General features: G+C 39.0%; 1 protein-coding gene across 1 annotated transcript; it reads left to right on the top strand.

The window, feature by feature from the left end:
* The first annotated feature begins 1,437 nt into the window (after positions 1–1,437).
* wdr46 (WD repeat domain 46) lies at positions 1,438–15,366 on the top strand. Its single transcript, XM_077513847.1, has 14 exons — positions 1,438–1,569; positions 1,952–2,104; positions 2,440–2,523; positions 2,605–2,717; positions 2,789–2,876; positions 3,066–3,127; positions 3,209–3,313; positions 4,386–4,536; positions 6,740–6,975; positions 9,143–9,296; positions 11,816–11,963; positions 12,592–12,782; positions 14,065–14,178; positions 14,256–15,366. The coding sequence occupies exons 1-14, from the start codon at positions 1,513–1,515 to the stop codon at positions 14,373–14,375; spliced, it is 1,776 nt and encodes a 591-aa protein (XP_077369973.1). The 5' UTR covers positions 1,438–1,512; the 3' UTR covers positions 14,376–15,366.
* Positions 15,367–17,262: the final 1,896 nt, after the last annotated feature.

Below are 17,262 nucleotides of genomic sequence, written 5' to 3'. Positions count from 1 at the left end.
GTAGAACCAGTTCATGCAAAATGGTAAAGCTAGGCTATACAATTTACACAAAACAGCTGTATTGTGCTCCAATTACGTCAATAAACACGATTCATGTGAATGATAATTTATTTGCATAAACCAACACCGTCCAAAAAAACAAAACAAAAAACAGAAAAAAAGCAATCATTTAAGAATTGCTGCCATCGAGGTGACTGTCAAGTGGTGTTTGTTGCTTCACTGATGTCTTTCCAACTGCTATTATTGTACTTCATTCACACATGGAGTACTAACATAAAATATAATCTACAGAATGGAACTATTTGTGCATTACAATTTAATGCTGGTGGTTGACTGGTTAGCATGTCCACCTTCCAGGGCTGAGGGTGTAAGTCGAGTCCGGGCTTCGGCCTTCCTGGATGGACTTTGCATGTTCTCCCCGTGCCTGCATGGCTTTTCTCCGGGTATTCCGGTTTCCTCCCACATTCCAAAGACATGCATGGCAGGTTGATTGGGCACTCTGAATCATCCCTCTAGGTGTGTCTGTGAGTGTGAGTGGTTGTTTGTCTCTTCGTGCCCTGGATTTGCTGGCAACCAGTTCAGTGTGAACCCGCCTATTGTCCGAAGCCAGGTGGGATAGGCTGCAGAATCCCCCACGACCCTTGTGAGTAGTAAGTGGTACTGTATTAAGAAAATGGATGGCTGGATTTAATGCTGTACTCTAATTCATTGTGCTGCTCCTTCTGGTGTGCCTACCTTGGCCACCAGGAGGCAGTACTGCATAATTCAGTCATACAGACACACAAACAAAGAAAAATAGACTTCTTCTACAACTGTGACTCAGTAAATTGCTGTACTATAACTTAGAATTCCTATAGGTAGTATTACTATTAAACTACTGGTTAGCACTTCCTTTTTTTCTGTTCATCAATATTTCACTGTAGTGACAATAAAGTTGTTTCTAATTTAATATGCAAATGAGAAAACAAGCTCACCCCTCATTTGATTCGTAAAGATTATTTAAATTTCAAAACGTGATGAAATGTTGTTTGACTATACTATACATCAAAATAAAAAACACCTTTGTCAGGTAAATTTCGTTCAAAATTTTGAATTGGACCTCTTGCTTTGGAAGGTATTGGAAATGCTATATAATTCTTTCTTATGTTTTTAATCTTGTCAATCTCAAATGATTTCAAAATATATGACCTTTTAACTGGATGAGGATAAAATTCATCTAACAGCACTTTCCTGATGACCTTGTTAGTACATTTATGACCACAAAACGCCACACCCCCAACGCACAATTGTCTTGAACTTTGGGAGACTCCAGAATTTCGAACACCTTCTTTCACCATGGTTCGAAATATCAGAAATTGAAACTGAATTTGTCCATACATTTCAAATTGCTTTGGAAGCGTATGCAAATCACCAACGGAGGGGGCGCTGTCAATCTCGCGTTGGCCTTCGCCCTCGCGGAAGTGACGTCACGTGAGAAAAGGAAGTCTGGGGTTGAACAGATACACAACAAAGATGGCGTCGCGCGCTACTGACACAACGAAAGGCTCACACGTGGGGAAAACGAAAAAGGTAAACTACTATCAGGACAATAGTGCACAACTGAAATTGCGTCAGTCCTTGGTTCATGTCGGCCGGCCAAGACGGAAAATATGAACAATTAAAAAGGAGAGGCATTCCTTGACACTAAGCTACTCAACTCTATCGCGTGCTAACATAGTGGTTCCCAGTAAATCTTAAAAATGAAACGTGTGTGGATAATCACATGTATCCGGATCATTTCTTTGTCAGGGCAACTGGACTGCTCTTAGAAATCGTTTCGCCACTTATTAATTCATGCAGCAAGGCTCGGTTTGGACAGAACAGCCATTGAGGGATGAGAACTGAAACATCTTCTCAATCTCAAGTTCTCAACCGAGCTCAATTTACCAGTACTTGCCTTTTTTTCTGGCAGCCTCCAGCTCGTTACTGGCACGAGAAGAAAGATGAAAACGGCGATGGAAAACAGACTGCTGATGCTGATACACAGACACAGAAACGTGAAACGTCACCAAAGAAGAGGAAGAAACAAAACATTAATGGACGAGGAAAACCATTTAAATCTCGGGTAAGACAAATGTCGAATCTTTCGCAACTGTGCAGTGTGGTGTGCCAAATTAACAGTTTCATATTATAGATCGAACACAATGAGAAACAAATATGAGAACATAACAGACAGTCCATATTAAAGATGGCTGCTCCTATCAATTTTCCAACGTTGGTAAAAAAGACATGATTAGTGAGGAATAGTATTTCATCTGTAGATACTCGTAAAAAAATAATAATACATAAAAAAGCTTTATGGTCAAAAACTATCCACCCAAGTAATTTATGCACTGTGCAAACCTTCCTCTTGACCTTCTGCTTCACCTTTGTCTGATCCAATTATTGGCACTTCCTCAGAAACGGGATACTTTCCCAGGACCTGCCACTATTCCGGAAGCCAAGCTACGGAAGTTCACAAGGAAAGGAAAAACGAAAGAGAAAGTCAGCAATTTGAAATTTATTTTCAGTATTTCAATTTAGCGTCTGGCCATAGCACAAACTTTTGTTTTTTGTCTCTCTCAGATCAACAAGCACCATTTCAAGCTGAAAGAAGTCATTGCTCGTTCAGATGAAGCCTCAGAAATGGCCCAAAAACAAGCCGCCCGCTTTGACCTTCTACTCCCAGAGGAGGCGGGGTGAATAAATTCTTCGCGGCTTGGAAAAATTGGTTCAAAAAATGTTCTAATCTCATTGGAGGCTTGCTCAGGTTTCTCGAAGGGGATGACGATGAGGACACGTGTACGATCTCACAGCAAGATATCGCAGATGCTGTGGATATAACGTCTGGGACCAAGGTGAGCAATACTACCTCGTGTAGTCGCGTTTGACTCCTGAGGGAAATTGTGGAATTTCGTTTTAATATATTGTAGTTTATGAGTACCGTTCGGGATTTGCCGTGGCAACTATTCCTGTTTAAGTTGAAATACCGGTAGGTACAGAAATTGTTTTTTATTTTTTTCTGTTTTCTTCTACTTTGTCTTCAGCATTTTGACCTGAATCTGTCTCAATTTGGACCATACCATCTGGATTACAGCAAGACTGGACGGTCAGTGACCCACGTTGGGGTTAGCGCATGTGAATATTTATTTCTGGTGCTTATTTTTTGACAACAATGTTTTTGATTTAGTCACCTTCTGCTGGGTGGGAGGAGAGGCCATGTCGCTTGTGTCGACTGGCAATCCAAACAGCTGACGTGTGAGATAAACGTGATGGAGTCGATCAACGATGTCCGGTAAGCCTTCTCACTCACACAAGGTAAAAAATTTGTCGTCACCCCCTTAATATAATTGACGAAATCATCTCCTTGTAGGGGTGGGAACCTCGCGATAGGATACGATATGCGATACAAGGCTCACGATAACGATTATGTCACGATATGATGATACCGCGATTATCGATATATTGCTCAGGTAATAAATCCACGATAATCTACGACAAAACTACTCAAGACATACACTGTTTTTACAATGAGAAAAATTTTTTCATTTTGGACCATCACTGAAACACAATATTCAAACTGGTGTCTTCTTCACAGTGACTACTTTATTGTAGTTTTTTTTTTTTTTTTTTTTTTTTTTTTTTTTTTTTTAAACAAATACAAATGTCTTCTTTACAGAGACCACTTTCTGTCAACAAATGTCTGTCTTTCTTAAACACTTGTCATGCAACATGTCAGTCATTTACATAGTCAATTGTTTCATTTTATGAACTGTGACGCAAATTGTTTTGTGTAACATTGCAAAAGTAAATACATTCAAAAAATTACTTAAATATAAATCCAATTAAATCAATATTAATATTCCTCAGGAATTGTGTGCTTCAAAAAGTCGAAACATAAAATATGTTTTAAAATGTAGATGAATTGAAGATATAATTCACATTTTTCATAGAAATGTATTCAAAACTTGAGTCAGTTGCTGGACAGATAAATGTCTTCCACAAGTCAAAGTGCGCTCATGAGTCTTCTTCGCCTGAAGACTTGCGTGCATTTCCCCGCCACTCTTATGAGGTGCTCCCCCTAGCGGCTCGCCAAGTAATTGCTCAATAGGTCATCGACAATGGAACCGGTTTAGTGGCTGTATATTAAACTACAAATATTGCGATACTGGCGTAGGCATATCGATAATCTATTGGGAGACAGAGTGTCAGGATTTATCGCAATATCGTCACACTCTTACTCGTGATGCAAATGGTTCCATTTTTGGTGTTTCCTGAAAAATCTGTAAAACGAAAAAAAAATGACCTAGGCGATTGTTTCAAGAAGGTTGCCGTTGTGTAATTTTCTTTCATTGTGCGCTTTCCAGCTGGCTTCACACGGAGCACATGTTTGCAGTGGCTCAGAAAAAGTGGCTGTACATCTATGACTCAAATGGGATCGAGCTGCACTGCATCCGCAAGTTCAACGATGTCCTTCGCATGCAGTTTCTGCCCTACCACTTTTTGTTGGCCACCGCTGTAAGTTTTTTTTTTTTTTTTTTAACCATGTATTGCGTGTTTGCGTCAGAAATATTAACACAATAATAAGAAATTACACTATCAACTCTGCACAACGTCTCTTAACTTATTTGCTCCCAAAAACGGATAAACACGTTCTAGTTTCAATATTGCCATGGTCCCAAAACCGTATTTATACTTTTTAAATTTTTAATGCTGGAGCACACAGAAGGCTTTGATGCAGTCTCTGACCTGAATCGATCGCTTAAAGAAATGGTAGTTATTACAAAAAAAAGGCCAGCAGGTGGCAGCAGAGTATAAGTGCTCAACCAGGGCCATATTGCAACAAGCTCTTTTCCCCGGTGTTTTCAACAGGTTTGTGAATAATGATGAATCTTAGCTATTAGGGGTGTTAAAAAAAAGCGATTCGGCGATATATCGCGATACTACATCGCGCGATTCTCGAATCGATTCAATAAGGGCAGAATCGATTTTTTTTATTTTTTTTTTTTTATTATTTTTTTTATTTATTTTTTTTATTTTTTTTTTTTTTTTAGGATTCACACCTTGAGCATGGAAGAATGTTATATGAACGGAACATTAAGCCTTAATATTTTATTTTAATGCTGTTCAAACATGAAACAGATTACAACCTCTATAAGACTGAAATTTCAGATAAATAAATAATACATTTTCATATAAATCTTGCACTCTACAAGCTTACTGATTAGTATTTTCTAAATTTGAATGAAAAAAAATCGCAACAATCGACTTATAAATTCGTATCGGGATTAATCGGTATCGAATCGAATCGTGACCTGTGAATCGTGATACGAATCGAATCGTCAGGTACTAGGCAATTCACACCCCTATTAGCTATATTCTAATGCTAATTGCTGCGAAACGGATAGAAATATACTTCTTTTTTTTCCTGATGAAAGAAGAGACTTTAATATTTATTTTGGTGTAATTATGTCTGGGGTTAGCCTAAGTGTCCCCCTGCGACCTTAGTAAGGCAAATATATGCGGTTTAGTTAAAAACTAGTGGTGCAACGGATCACAATAGCCACAGTTCGGATTGTTTTTCTTTTTTGGATCAGAAAAATAAATAAATAAATAAATAGTACTTTGTCTTCATTTATTTTGTAAAACGATATTCTCCATTAATTAAAAAAAAACAATTCTAATTTTGCCATTTAAGATTTAGTGTCTTCCTTTATTTTGTAAAACACCTTTTTTCCCATTAAATTACAACAAATCAATTCAAAATAGCCGTTTAGGAATTTAAAACACAGCTTGAAGTGCAATATGAGGCAGAAATATTCTTATTTTTACATGGTCCATGTGTAAAATAACATGATATTAATGGCTTAAAGTTGTGTTTCTAAAATCTAAATGGCTATGTTTGACATTTTGAGTTAAATGTTTTTCTTTTCTTTTTTTTTAATGGGCAAAAGGGTTTCATAAAATAAGTGAAGACAAAGTCCTATTTATATTGTTTTTAAAGAATGAAAAGACCTCAGCGTGCAATTTAAGGCACATTTCCTTCCTTTAAACATGGAGAGTGAGTTCCAAAGTATCCTTGGTCCAGAATATTGTAAAAGAATTCATGTAAGCCAGGTACCAGCTGTCAAACTCATTTACAGCTACCAGCCAGGTGCTCGTTGGTCATGCTAACAGCTAGCCGCTAGCCACTTACGTCGGAGACTTCTGCCGTATCATACAATGACAACGTAATTAATTAGTGGTTTCGTAGCATCCTAAATTAGCGATTGAATATGAGTTCGGGATAGCGTTGAGTTGATGTTGGTCGCAACTGTGTAATGTCAATCAAAAACTACGATAAAGAAATACTAAATATCTAAATGGGAAGTCAAGCTAGCCATCACACCACGACGTGGGCCACTTTCAAAGTAAAAGTCTACTCTGGCTATTTGGCAAATTTTATTTTGAAGTTAGCTGAGTGTTGTTGTTGGGTTTTTCTTCTCACCAACCAATCCGCGGATTGTGAACGATCCCAACCATGGGGCCTGATCCGAACCGACAACGGATCAATGATGATCCGTTGCATCACTATTAAATACCTAAATATACGAGGTGTAAGTGTTTTTTTGCAGACTGCATCTGGGTCTGAAGTGTATCCCCCATCATAAACTGGCATTCACTGTTTGTTTTTGTTTTGTTTTTTTCAAAATGTTTTTTGAGTCATTTGTCCTGTTTTTAGAGCGCGACAGGTTTCCTGCAGTATCTGGACGTATGCGTGGGAAAGGAGGTCGCCGCCATCTGCACCAAGAAGGGCCGCCTAGACGTCATGTGCCAGAACCCCTACAACGCCGTCATCCATCTGGGCCACCATAACGGCACGGTCAGCCTCTGGTCGCCCAGTCAAAAAGAGCCCCTGGTCAAGATGCTCTGTCACCAGGCAGGAGTGCGCTCGGTCGCTGTGGACAAAACGGGAACGTGAGTCAAAACTAAAAGACCACTTGCAGTCTTCTGACTAAAGATGATTCTGTGGATCGTGTACTGTACAATAGGGCTGGGCGATGTGGCCCAAAAAAATAGAATCTCGATTTCTAATTCAGGACGATTATGATTTTAATCGATTTTTATTTCATAAACCCAATAAACGTTTATTTAAAAGTTTCATTTATTCAAAAATAACTCCTGTGCAAACTCTAAAGACAATGATCAGTTCTAACATAAACTCAACATTCATGGTTAAAAAAATTACAACTCACTAACATCCAGATGTAACACAACATAAGAACAACAACTCTTAATAATCTGGAAGACAAAATTCAATTTCGCGATTTAGCAAATTTAAATGTTTCGATTTTCAAAATGACACTTAATTGAATTAATTACAGTGAAGGGGCCAACCCCTACCATAAATAGTGAAATCCCATGACAAATTGACAGCACCCCAAAATGTTTTAGCAATGCCTATCCATTCCATAAGATGGCAGAAAATAACTACTTTTATAGTCACTTTTACTTTAAAATTAAAAAAAAAAAAAAGCTAGTGTTGTTGGTATATTGGTACTTAATGTAATTAGTCATAACCGGTAAACTTAAACAGGATAAACTCCAATTGCATAGTATACCGTAATTAAAACTGAGCACTATCAGCTTTAGTTAGGTGTTTTTTGTTTTTGTTTGTTTTTGGGGGGTTTTCCCAATTAATTTGCATGTGGACCTTGTGTCCAGTGAGTGTATTTACGGGGATAGGGACTGAGCACTTTAGCAAATAGCGAAAAACTACAAGTGACCTTAAAGCCTGGTTCACATGGCAAGATTTTAAAATTGTCGGCCGATTTCCAATCTTTGACAGACACCAGACGTGAAGAGAAAAAATCACGGGAGTTCCAGTTTTGAACGTACCGTGCGTGGTGTGCGGCCACACTGCACAATCAACACACTCCACACGAGCCGAGTTCATTCAAGAATGTGACGGGAAGTCTCGCAAAACCTCTCGAGATTAAACGTGACTTCCGAGTCGTCAACATGAGTCGATCCTGGTTTTCAGTCGAAAAAGCAGCATAAAAAGAAAAGATGTTTAAAGGAGTGTAAATGGGCACTGGCATTTTTTTTTATTTATTTTTTTTATGCACATCAATGGACTTTTAATTTCTTACCTCTTAACCTAGCTCCTCCCCCAAATGCAAAGCTCCTCTGTTAACTAATGCTGCCTTCATGTGCTATCAAAATAATGGTAAACACCGCATATTGAGTTGAAAATTGCACGTTGTGTTTTCCACTGGAGAACTGTAAATTAATTTTGAGACCCGAGTTTGTGAGCTGAGAACTTTTCAAATTTCAAGAGCGGCGCACGCTCAAGGATTCGCGGATGGGAAGCAATATTAACACTTGAAAAGGTGTTATCGTCCACGAGCTGCAGGTTGTTTTTGAATCGACACAATACACGATTCAATGTCTTGTCCTTTACAACTCATTATTTACCGTAATTGTTCGGTTGTACAAGCAAAGATGACGGCAGCTAGCAGCGTGTAGGGCATGTGTATTTTTATTTTTTTATTTTTTTTAAAACAGCAAAAGCGCATGAAGTCGTAATTGAGAGTTTCTGAGTAGTGAGGTCCATCTTTCCCCATAGCACATTAGTTCCTTGCCACTAAGATACCAAAGCTAATATGAAAGTAGTCCGATATTTAATTTGACATTTCACATTTAATTTGTAAGTTTACTTTTATTTTATTATTAAAACTATGGAGGACCAAAACTGCCAAAATTCAAAATGGCTAAATAAATAAATAAATGACTTAAAGTGAACATAAAAATAATACATTTGTATTTAATTTTTGATTTTTTTTAATATCCGTTTTTATTTGCACTTTTAGTCATTATTTAATTATATAGTCATTTATTTATTTATTTATTTATCTAGGCATTTTATTTATTTTGAATTTTGGCAGTTTCGGTCCTCCATATAAAAACAGAATTATACAAAAATAAAACCAATAACAATGTGGGGCTTTGGCGTCCTCTTGTGGCATCTAAGGTCTTCTTACAAAGAACACCATAAACAGTAAAAGAACGAACTGTGACTAGGCGAGGAACAATATCTTCACTGTATGGTTTGTTATTATTGTCATGTGACCTATTTTGTCAGCTATATGGTGACGTCGGGCATGGACAAAAAGCTGAAGGTGTTTGACGTCCGAACTTTCCAGCCCCTCAAATCTTACTTCCTCCCTGCCGGAGCGTCCTGTTTGTCGCTGAGCCAGCGGGGGCTGCTGTCTGCGGCCACGGGGGACGTCGTCCAGGTCAGTCGCGTCGTCTTGGACCAACACAGATTTATTTTAGCGTAACCTGTAGTCAACATGAACGGCCTCGTTTACTAATGGTGGAAGCTGATCAACTACCTGGGTGGCGATTGATTTCGTACCCTCCGGGAAATTTTTCAAACCTGAGACAATTGCGATGGCTGATCTTTAAATTGAATGTCTGAAAAAGTAAACTAGCACACAAGTTGGGGTCAGCACCGCGTCGTGCGTTCGTGCAGGAATTAGTGCAACGTAGCATCTATTCAAATGTAATTTTGAAACCCTTAGATGATCTGATGGCTGCCGTTCACAAGAAGGAGTCATGCCATATAGTTCATAAAGATTCTTTCAACTTGGCATTTAGTGTTGGCCTCTCCCAGTTCACGCTGGAGAGTTGAGTTCACGCGATAACAACCGTGTATATAGAGTCCTATTTTGTAAACAATAGCCATGCCACGACGCTGAAGTTGGCCCCACGGTTGCGCTCCCGTCAAATCATCTTTTCATACCACCTTAAAAGCCCGCAATTGCGCTATCTCGCCTGTAGGTAGCAATGTTTGCCATTGCAGAGGCACCACTCACTTGGGGTGAAACTTGTTGATTTTGGGGGACTCCCGTTTCCACAAAAAGGAAATGGCGTTGCCTTTCTCACCTTTTTCACACTGTCCACATCGCCATCTATCAAATAGGACCTATTTTGAAAATCTGATTAACAAAAGTTAGAATAAACTACGTTTAAATTTGCCATTTATTTCATCCATTAGCCTCTGCAGTCAAAACACCTATATTGGCACGTTTAAACCGATTTTATTCCAATTTTTGTCAATCGGATTTTTCAAAATTGGCTTTATTTGATAGATGGCGATGTGTAGCGTGTGAAACAGGTGAAAAAGTGAACTCTATTCTTTTTTTGTGGCAATGACAGGTCACCGAAATCACCAATATCATCCATTAGCCTCTGCCGTCAAAACGCCGATGTTGGCAAGTTTAAACTCGTTTTATTCCAATTTTTCCAATCAAAATTTTCAAAATAGGTCTTAGTTGATAGCTGGCGATGTGTAAAGTGTGTAACAGGTGAGAAAGTCAAAGCCATTTTGGTTTTATGTCAACGGGAGACCACCACAATCACCAACTTCACCCAAAGTGACTGTAGCCTCTGCAGTCAAAACACCTATGTTGGCAACTTTAAACGCAATTCATTCGATTTTTTTACCAATCAGATTTTTCAAAATAGGTCTCAATTGAAAGCTGGCGATGTGTAGAATGTGAATCTAGTGAGAAAGTCAACGTCATTTCGTTTTTGTGGAAACGGGAGTTCTCCAAAATCAACAAATTTCACCCAAAGTAAGTGGTGTTTCTGCAATGGAAAACACTGCTATCTACAGGCGACATAGCGCAATTGCAGGTTTTTAAGGCGGTATGATTTGACGGGAGCGCGACCGTGGGGTCAACTTCAGCGTCGTAGCCACGCTTGCCTGATGTAACATCGATATGCTATTTGGACATTATTTCTGGGACTTCTACCATGGCTCTTCTACTATGGGTAAGTACGTTTTGTAGTTGTCTTAAATGTCCGACTCATGTCATGCTATGGAGTTAGCTAGTTTCCCTTCCCCCAAAAAACGAGTTCGCAAACCGTTTTATTTTGAAATATACCGGATTTACCTCTGTGAGACGCCCGACTTCCTGTCAGACTCGTGTCATTTCTTCAGCTTTATGAAAATCCGCATGCGGCGTCCGGGAAAAAATAGAACGCTTGCACAAAACCTTTTGTATCGCCTCATCCATTCCGCACCGCAGACGCCGAACGGAAAACGCACCGCGTCCGTTCCGCAGCCAGTGTGAATTGGGCGGCAAAGGTATATGCAAATTTTGCTGTGCGAACGTGAACTCCTGATTGGTAGACAGGTTTCACGCTCATTTCTGGTTGGCTAAATCTTAGCTTTGTTTGACATTTTGAGTTGAATGTTGTTGGGTTTTTTTGTGTTTTTTTTTAAATGGGCAAAAGTGTTTTGTAAAATTAATGAAAATGAATATTCTATTTATCTTTTCTTTTTTCCCCTTCCTTTAAACGTGGAGAGCGAATTACAAAGTAGCCTTGGTCCAGAATATTGAAAAAGAAGTTCAGAAAGCAAGACAAGCGCCAGCTGTCAAACTCATTTACCGTTACCAGCACGGCTCTCGTTGTTAATGCTAAAAGCTAGCTGCTAGCTACTAACGTTGGAGATTTGTGCCATTCCATACAATGATTTCATGTCATTAACTAGCAATTTCTTATTGTCCTAAATTAGCGATTGAATATGAGTTCAAGATAGAGTTGTGTTGATGTTGGCCGCAACTATGTAATGTCAATAAAAACTACCAAAAAGAAAGCCAAAAAAAGCTAGCTAGCCTTCACGACACGATGCGGGCCACCTTCAAAGTGAAAATCTTACTAAGGCTATTTGCATTGCTGTCAATGTATTATTTGGAACGCTCCATTTGTGGTTTCTTCTGACAATGTTAAACATCGTTTGCAGGTGTACAGGGATGTGTGGAGCTCTCCGGTGAAAAAACCCTACATGGCCCACCGAAGCCGGGCCGCAGCATGCGAGCTACGCTTTTGCCCCTTCGAGGATGTGCTCGGGGTCGGCCACGGACAAGGCTTCACTAGCATGCTCGTACCAGGTCGGAACACATTTGCATTCACATACGACTTCAGTTTCGTTTCAAGTTCACTTGGATCGTCAAAGCACTGTTGTACTTGAATACTTAAACAGGAAGTCGACCATAAACATTTCTTGACAATAATATGTTATACGTGACCTCACTAGTCTAAACATGACATTCGAATTAATAATACATTTGTGGAATATGAGTTATGAAGCAAAATCCAGCTGTTTTTATCCATCTCAGGGGCGCGGCCATTTTGCCACTTGCTGTCGATTAAAGATGACATCACAGTTGCTCAGTTACTCAACGACAAAACACAGCTCACCTGTTTTCTGAAGCTGAGCTGTGATTGGTTGTTACATGATTGAGCAACTGTGATTGTAATTTTCACTCGACAGCAAGTGGCAAAATGGCCGCAACCCCCCCCCCCCCAACCCTCTCATATTCAACTCATATTCCGAAACCATAATCTTAATCAGAATACTGTATTTACACTAATGGGGATGCATAGAACATATTGTCAAGCAAAAAAAAAAAAAATGTTGGGTTGACTTCCGCTTTATGAGGTGATTGAATGGTTAAAAGAAAGAAAAAAAAAAACTAACATGGGTCTTATGTTTTGACCTCATTTTGAATTCCACAGGAGCGGGTGAGCCGAACTTCGACGGCCTGGATTCGAATCCATACCGCAGTGCCAAACAGAGACAGGAATGGGAAGTTAAGGCCCTGCTGGAGAAGATCCAGCCGGAACTGATCAGTCTGGACCCCACTCATCTCGGGAAGGTTGATCTTGGCACCTTCCAGCAAAGGCACCAAGACAGAGTGCAAGCCCTGGTCAGTTTTCTAATTCGAGTCCTCCATGTTAGAGAGAGAGACCCGTATGGGTTTTTTTTTTCAGGGCCGATGCCCATTATTAGTAGGCAAGGAGGCTGAAAGCCGATTACTCATTTTCAGTAACAAAAAAAATAAATATAATAATAATAATAATAACAACAATAATAATAATAATAATAATAATAATAATAAAGGGGGGTGGGAATATTGGCATCCAAATTTTTAAAAATACAAATGTCAATCTTGACTTTGTTACAATGTCTTAACGCATTAATGCTTAATGAACAAATTTTCAGACTATTTTTTTTAAATATTAAGACAACTTAGACAATATACTTCATTTTACATTTCTAAAAAAAATAATAATAATAATAATTGTTCAAGGAGCACCCAAGGTTATCAGTTTGTCTTAAAAAGTTAAATGGAAACTTAAGCAAATAAATACCATAGCTGTTTATTCCTAAATTTACACACACAAAAAAATGTAATCTTAAACTTTCATATTTTTTTTTGTTTTAATGTCAACCAAAAACAAACGGTTCAGAAGGTTCCCAGGGTCAGCAGCATCTCTTAAAAAGTTAAGTCTTTGACCGCCAAAAACGTTTAATAACGATGAGTAAAATCACGATGTATGCCGCCTTGAACGTTAAATGACGTCAACAATGTTTTTTTTGTGTGTTTTTTTTCTTAAATCAATGGGCAGTGCAAAGTCCAAGTGCTGCCTGGTCAATGGGTTGTGAAATCAAAAACAGCCACTAACTATGGCCAGCAGATGGCAGCATTGTATCTCTTTTCAATGGGCTGCCGGTGTATGGAATTACAACGAAACATGATGGAATCTGATGAAATCTGATTAAATTAAAGAACCTTTTCAAAGATAACGTAATTCACAGAGCGGCACTAAACAAAATAATTTATGTCAGTCACTGTGGTGGAGAAAATATATCTTTTCACAAAAAGCTTGTTTTCGTATCTTTTCAATTTTCGCTCAGTGGCATTCAAATCACCTATTTTCAAATGGTGATACTGATTGCTAAAAAACGGAATAAGGTAGACATACTTTGTTTTCTAATGAAAGAGTGGAATGCGAGCTATATAAATAATCAAAATCGGTTGAACTGAAAATTTAAATAGTTTCCTGAGATGAAAATGGTTTTAGCTTTACCTTTTATCGTCTGTCAGACTTTGAAAAAAGACCGACACTGAAAATGCCCAATTTAAAGTTTAAACTTTTTGAAGGTACTCCGATCAATCTAAATGAAAAACCCTTTTGTCTTCCTAGGGCTTTGATCCTCTCGCCAAAGAGAAATTTGTACCCAGGTATAAGAAAAAGGGTCGCAGCTCAACAGGAAATGTGGAAAGGCGAAAGAGGCAAGTGGCGAACATGGACAAGCGGGTAAGTGTGACCACCTTCGTTAAAACCAGTCGGCAATCCAACTGATGTCTTATCAAGTCATTACTTTCACCGTCCAGGATGTAATCGTGAAAAGCATGGAAGACAAAACGAAGCTGGAGCGAGAGAGAAAAGCAAAAGAAAAGAAGCAAGCGGCGATCGCCGGACAAAAATCAGCTCTGGGCAGATTCCAAAAGTAGAAGAGGATTTTTTTATTATTTTTTTTCTTCACTGTGCTAGTAAAGCACTGCGACGTCATCGTTCAGTGTGAAGCTGCTCTCGCGTGGGTGGGCAGAACGAGCCATGCCACAAAAGGAAATGACAAAATGAACGCCGCTCATCACAAGTATGTGCAACTTGTTCATGCCTTCAGCACTTCCTGTCTGCACAGGAAATTATCAGCTGAGACATGTTCATGTGCTTTTTATAGTTCAACTCTTTTTCCAATTAAAGTGCAACTCAACCTTTAATATTTCTTGACCTCACTAAACATAACATTGTGATTAATAATACATTTGTGGAATATGAGTTGTGAAGCAAAATCCGGCCATTTTTAATCATCTCAAGGGGGCGGCCATTTTGCCCACTTTCTGTCGACTGATGATGACATCACAGTTGCTCAAGGGCTCAAGCAATGACCAATCACAGCTCGGCTGTTTTCTGAAGCTGCGCTGTGATTGGTTGTTACCCGAGACCTGAGCAACTGTGATATCATCTTCAGTTTTGACAGTAAGTGGCAAAATGGCCGCCCTGAGATGGATAAAAACGGCTGCATTTTGCTGCTTAACTGAAATTCCACTAATGCAATATAATAACCACAATAGAATATTTAGGGTAGCGGCTGCATAGAACATATTGTCAAAAAAAATGTTCCCCTTTAAATAGAAATGATAAATGGATATTGAAGTTAAATGCCTGAAAAATGAATGTCAGTGTGGTTTTATAGCATGACATAACGACCTCCACTATGACGTGGTGTATCTTTGCAAGTACATAGAATTGAAATCAACGAATCCACAGTTTAGCTCAGATTAAAAAAAACAAATATTTTTTATGAAAAAAATTCCAACAAAGACTTCAAAATGTTGCAAATTGAAAGGAATGGCACAACTTCCGCAAGCATACTTTGACTTGTGACAAAACCGTTTGCAAACCTGGTGGGATGAAATAAAGATGAGAATTGTGTCAAGATTATTCAACTCCTTTATTGAAAGGCAACATTACATCCACAGTATTTTCCTGAATGTAAAAATATCAAACGGAATTCTATTGAGGAATGTAGCAGAGCAAGCTGGGGTTGATTTGTTGATGCCGTCCGTCTCATCGGCACAATCGTCGATGCCACACAACACAATACTGCTTGGATTGGGACAGTCGGGACTCAGTGCATCATGTATGGTAGGGCTGCACGATATTGGAAAAAACTGACATTTTGATTTTTTTTGGGTCTGTGATGTAAAAATGGAAGAATTTTCACCAGATGGGTGGGGGCAGTGCCAGTGACTGATTTGCAGAAGTGAGGGGGGAGCGTGAGAGGTAGCTTGCTTCATGAAGCAAAACATTTACTTGCTCTAAAAAATAAAAATAAAAACATTGCACGTCTTTCGATGTGACTATCGCGCATGCGAACATCGCTATTGCGATGTTCAAACGATATATCGTGCAGGCCTAATGTATAGTGTGATATACATACAATTATACATTGCAATATTATTAATTAAGCTTCAAAAGTTACAAATGAACTCTTTCCATTTGATGAAAAGTACAATAAATCTACACTTTCTTGCGCGTAACATTTGTGCCCATAAAATTTCATTTCCCAAGAAACATTCTGCTTCTATCATTTCTATTTGACTATCTGTGTTGTAAGAAATGAATAAAATTCTACAAAAAAGAAAAAAATGTGCTCAGTACGTAGAATTGCAACAAATTAGTACATTCGTGTCCCAGTGCTAAAGTGGGAATTTGCTGATACAGGCGGAAAAATAACATTACCAGTATTTCAAAATATAAAATAAAATGCTGGAGTGGCTTTACTAACATTTCTGACATTATAGGACACTGTTGCCCGTGTGTACTCTAGAGTAGTTTCGTCATGGTTAACTTTAAGAATCCCTCAGAATTTCATCCCGCGTAAGCTTATTGAGGCAAACGTTTTTCAATCTTGTCGTAGAAAAATCATCCCCCAAAAAGGCAACTTTCTCCAGAACCCATGTTCGGATTTTCTTAAGTCTTGCTGCATTGTTGTGCTGAGGTTGATATGACACATTTATCATTTTGGGAAAATCTTGCTAAGGTCAAAGTACAGAATTAATGCTGCATTCGAGGAAGGTCGGAAGTCGCCAGTTCCGATCCTGAAAGCGTTCAAGGCGAACGTAAACAACCAAAATGGCGGACAGTGATTAAACTGATTTTTATTTTGGTCCTCAAAACTCATTTTGAGCTCCAGGAAACTTGCGTTCTCGCTGTTTTGCTTCATTTATTGTTTTGATCTTATTTTTCTAAGCATTCCATCCAGTTCAGTAGTTCACCGTATAATTTCATGCCAGTCAAGTATGTTGTTATGTCGAATATTTATAAATGAAGAAATATATTGTACTCGAGTAAATTGTATTTTACCACTCACAGTATGTGTCGCCATTGTAGAGTGACGTCACATTGTAGCCAGGCGGTGGAGTCGAGTTTTTTTTTTAATTTTTTTATTTTTTTTTTATTTTTTTTTTTTTTTTTCCCAACTTCACAAATTGGATTTCCAAGTTCAATGGGGCGTTCCCATACACACTTCCTGGTTTAAAACTTTCCTTGAATACAGCATCAGTCCCACTCCACGCCCCCTTAACCCAGACCGAGCTGGGTCAGGACTTTGCACATCACTGCAGCCTGCAGGGCTCAAGTCTTCAGGGTCAGGTTGGAGTACGAGTGCAGGAAACCAACCTAAACCAGGTCCCCGTGCTCCCTGCCCTCCTCCGTGAGCATCTTGGCCAGTCCGGGGTCAGATAACACCCCCAGCATGAAGAAGGTCATGACTCTCAGGCCCCTCACGTTGTTCTTCCCGCCCCATGTGTCCCTGATGTCCTGGCGTGCACT

This window comes from Festucalex cinctus, chromosome 2 (genome assembly GCF_051991245.1).
Source record: "Festucalex cinctus isolate MCC-2025b chromosome 2, RoL_Fcin_1.0, whole genome shotgun sequence".
In the NCBI taxonomy this organism is placed as follows: domain Eukaryota; kingdom Metazoa; phylum Chordata; class Actinopteri; order Syngnathiformes; family Syngnathidae; genus Festucalex; species Festucalex cinctus.
The sequence above is the reverse complement of the archived record's forward strand: the minus strand, read 5'-3'. Positions and strand labels throughout refer to the sequence as shown.

Excerpts from the sequence above, each read along its gene's own strand:
- wdr46 (XM_077513847.1), top strand. The coding sequence starts at position 1,513 with ATGGCGTCGCGCGCTACTGACACAACGAAAGGCTCACACGTGGGGAAA. Across the intron at positions 1,570-1,951 it reads ACGTGGGGAAAACGAAAAAG|CCTCCAGCTCGTTACTGGCA; the intron begins GTAAACTACTAT and ends TTTTTCTGGCAG. Across the intron at positions 2,718-2,788 it reads CTACTCCCAGAGGAGGCGGG|GTTTCTCGAAGGGGATGACG; the intron begins GTGAATAAATTC and ends AGGCTTGCTCAG.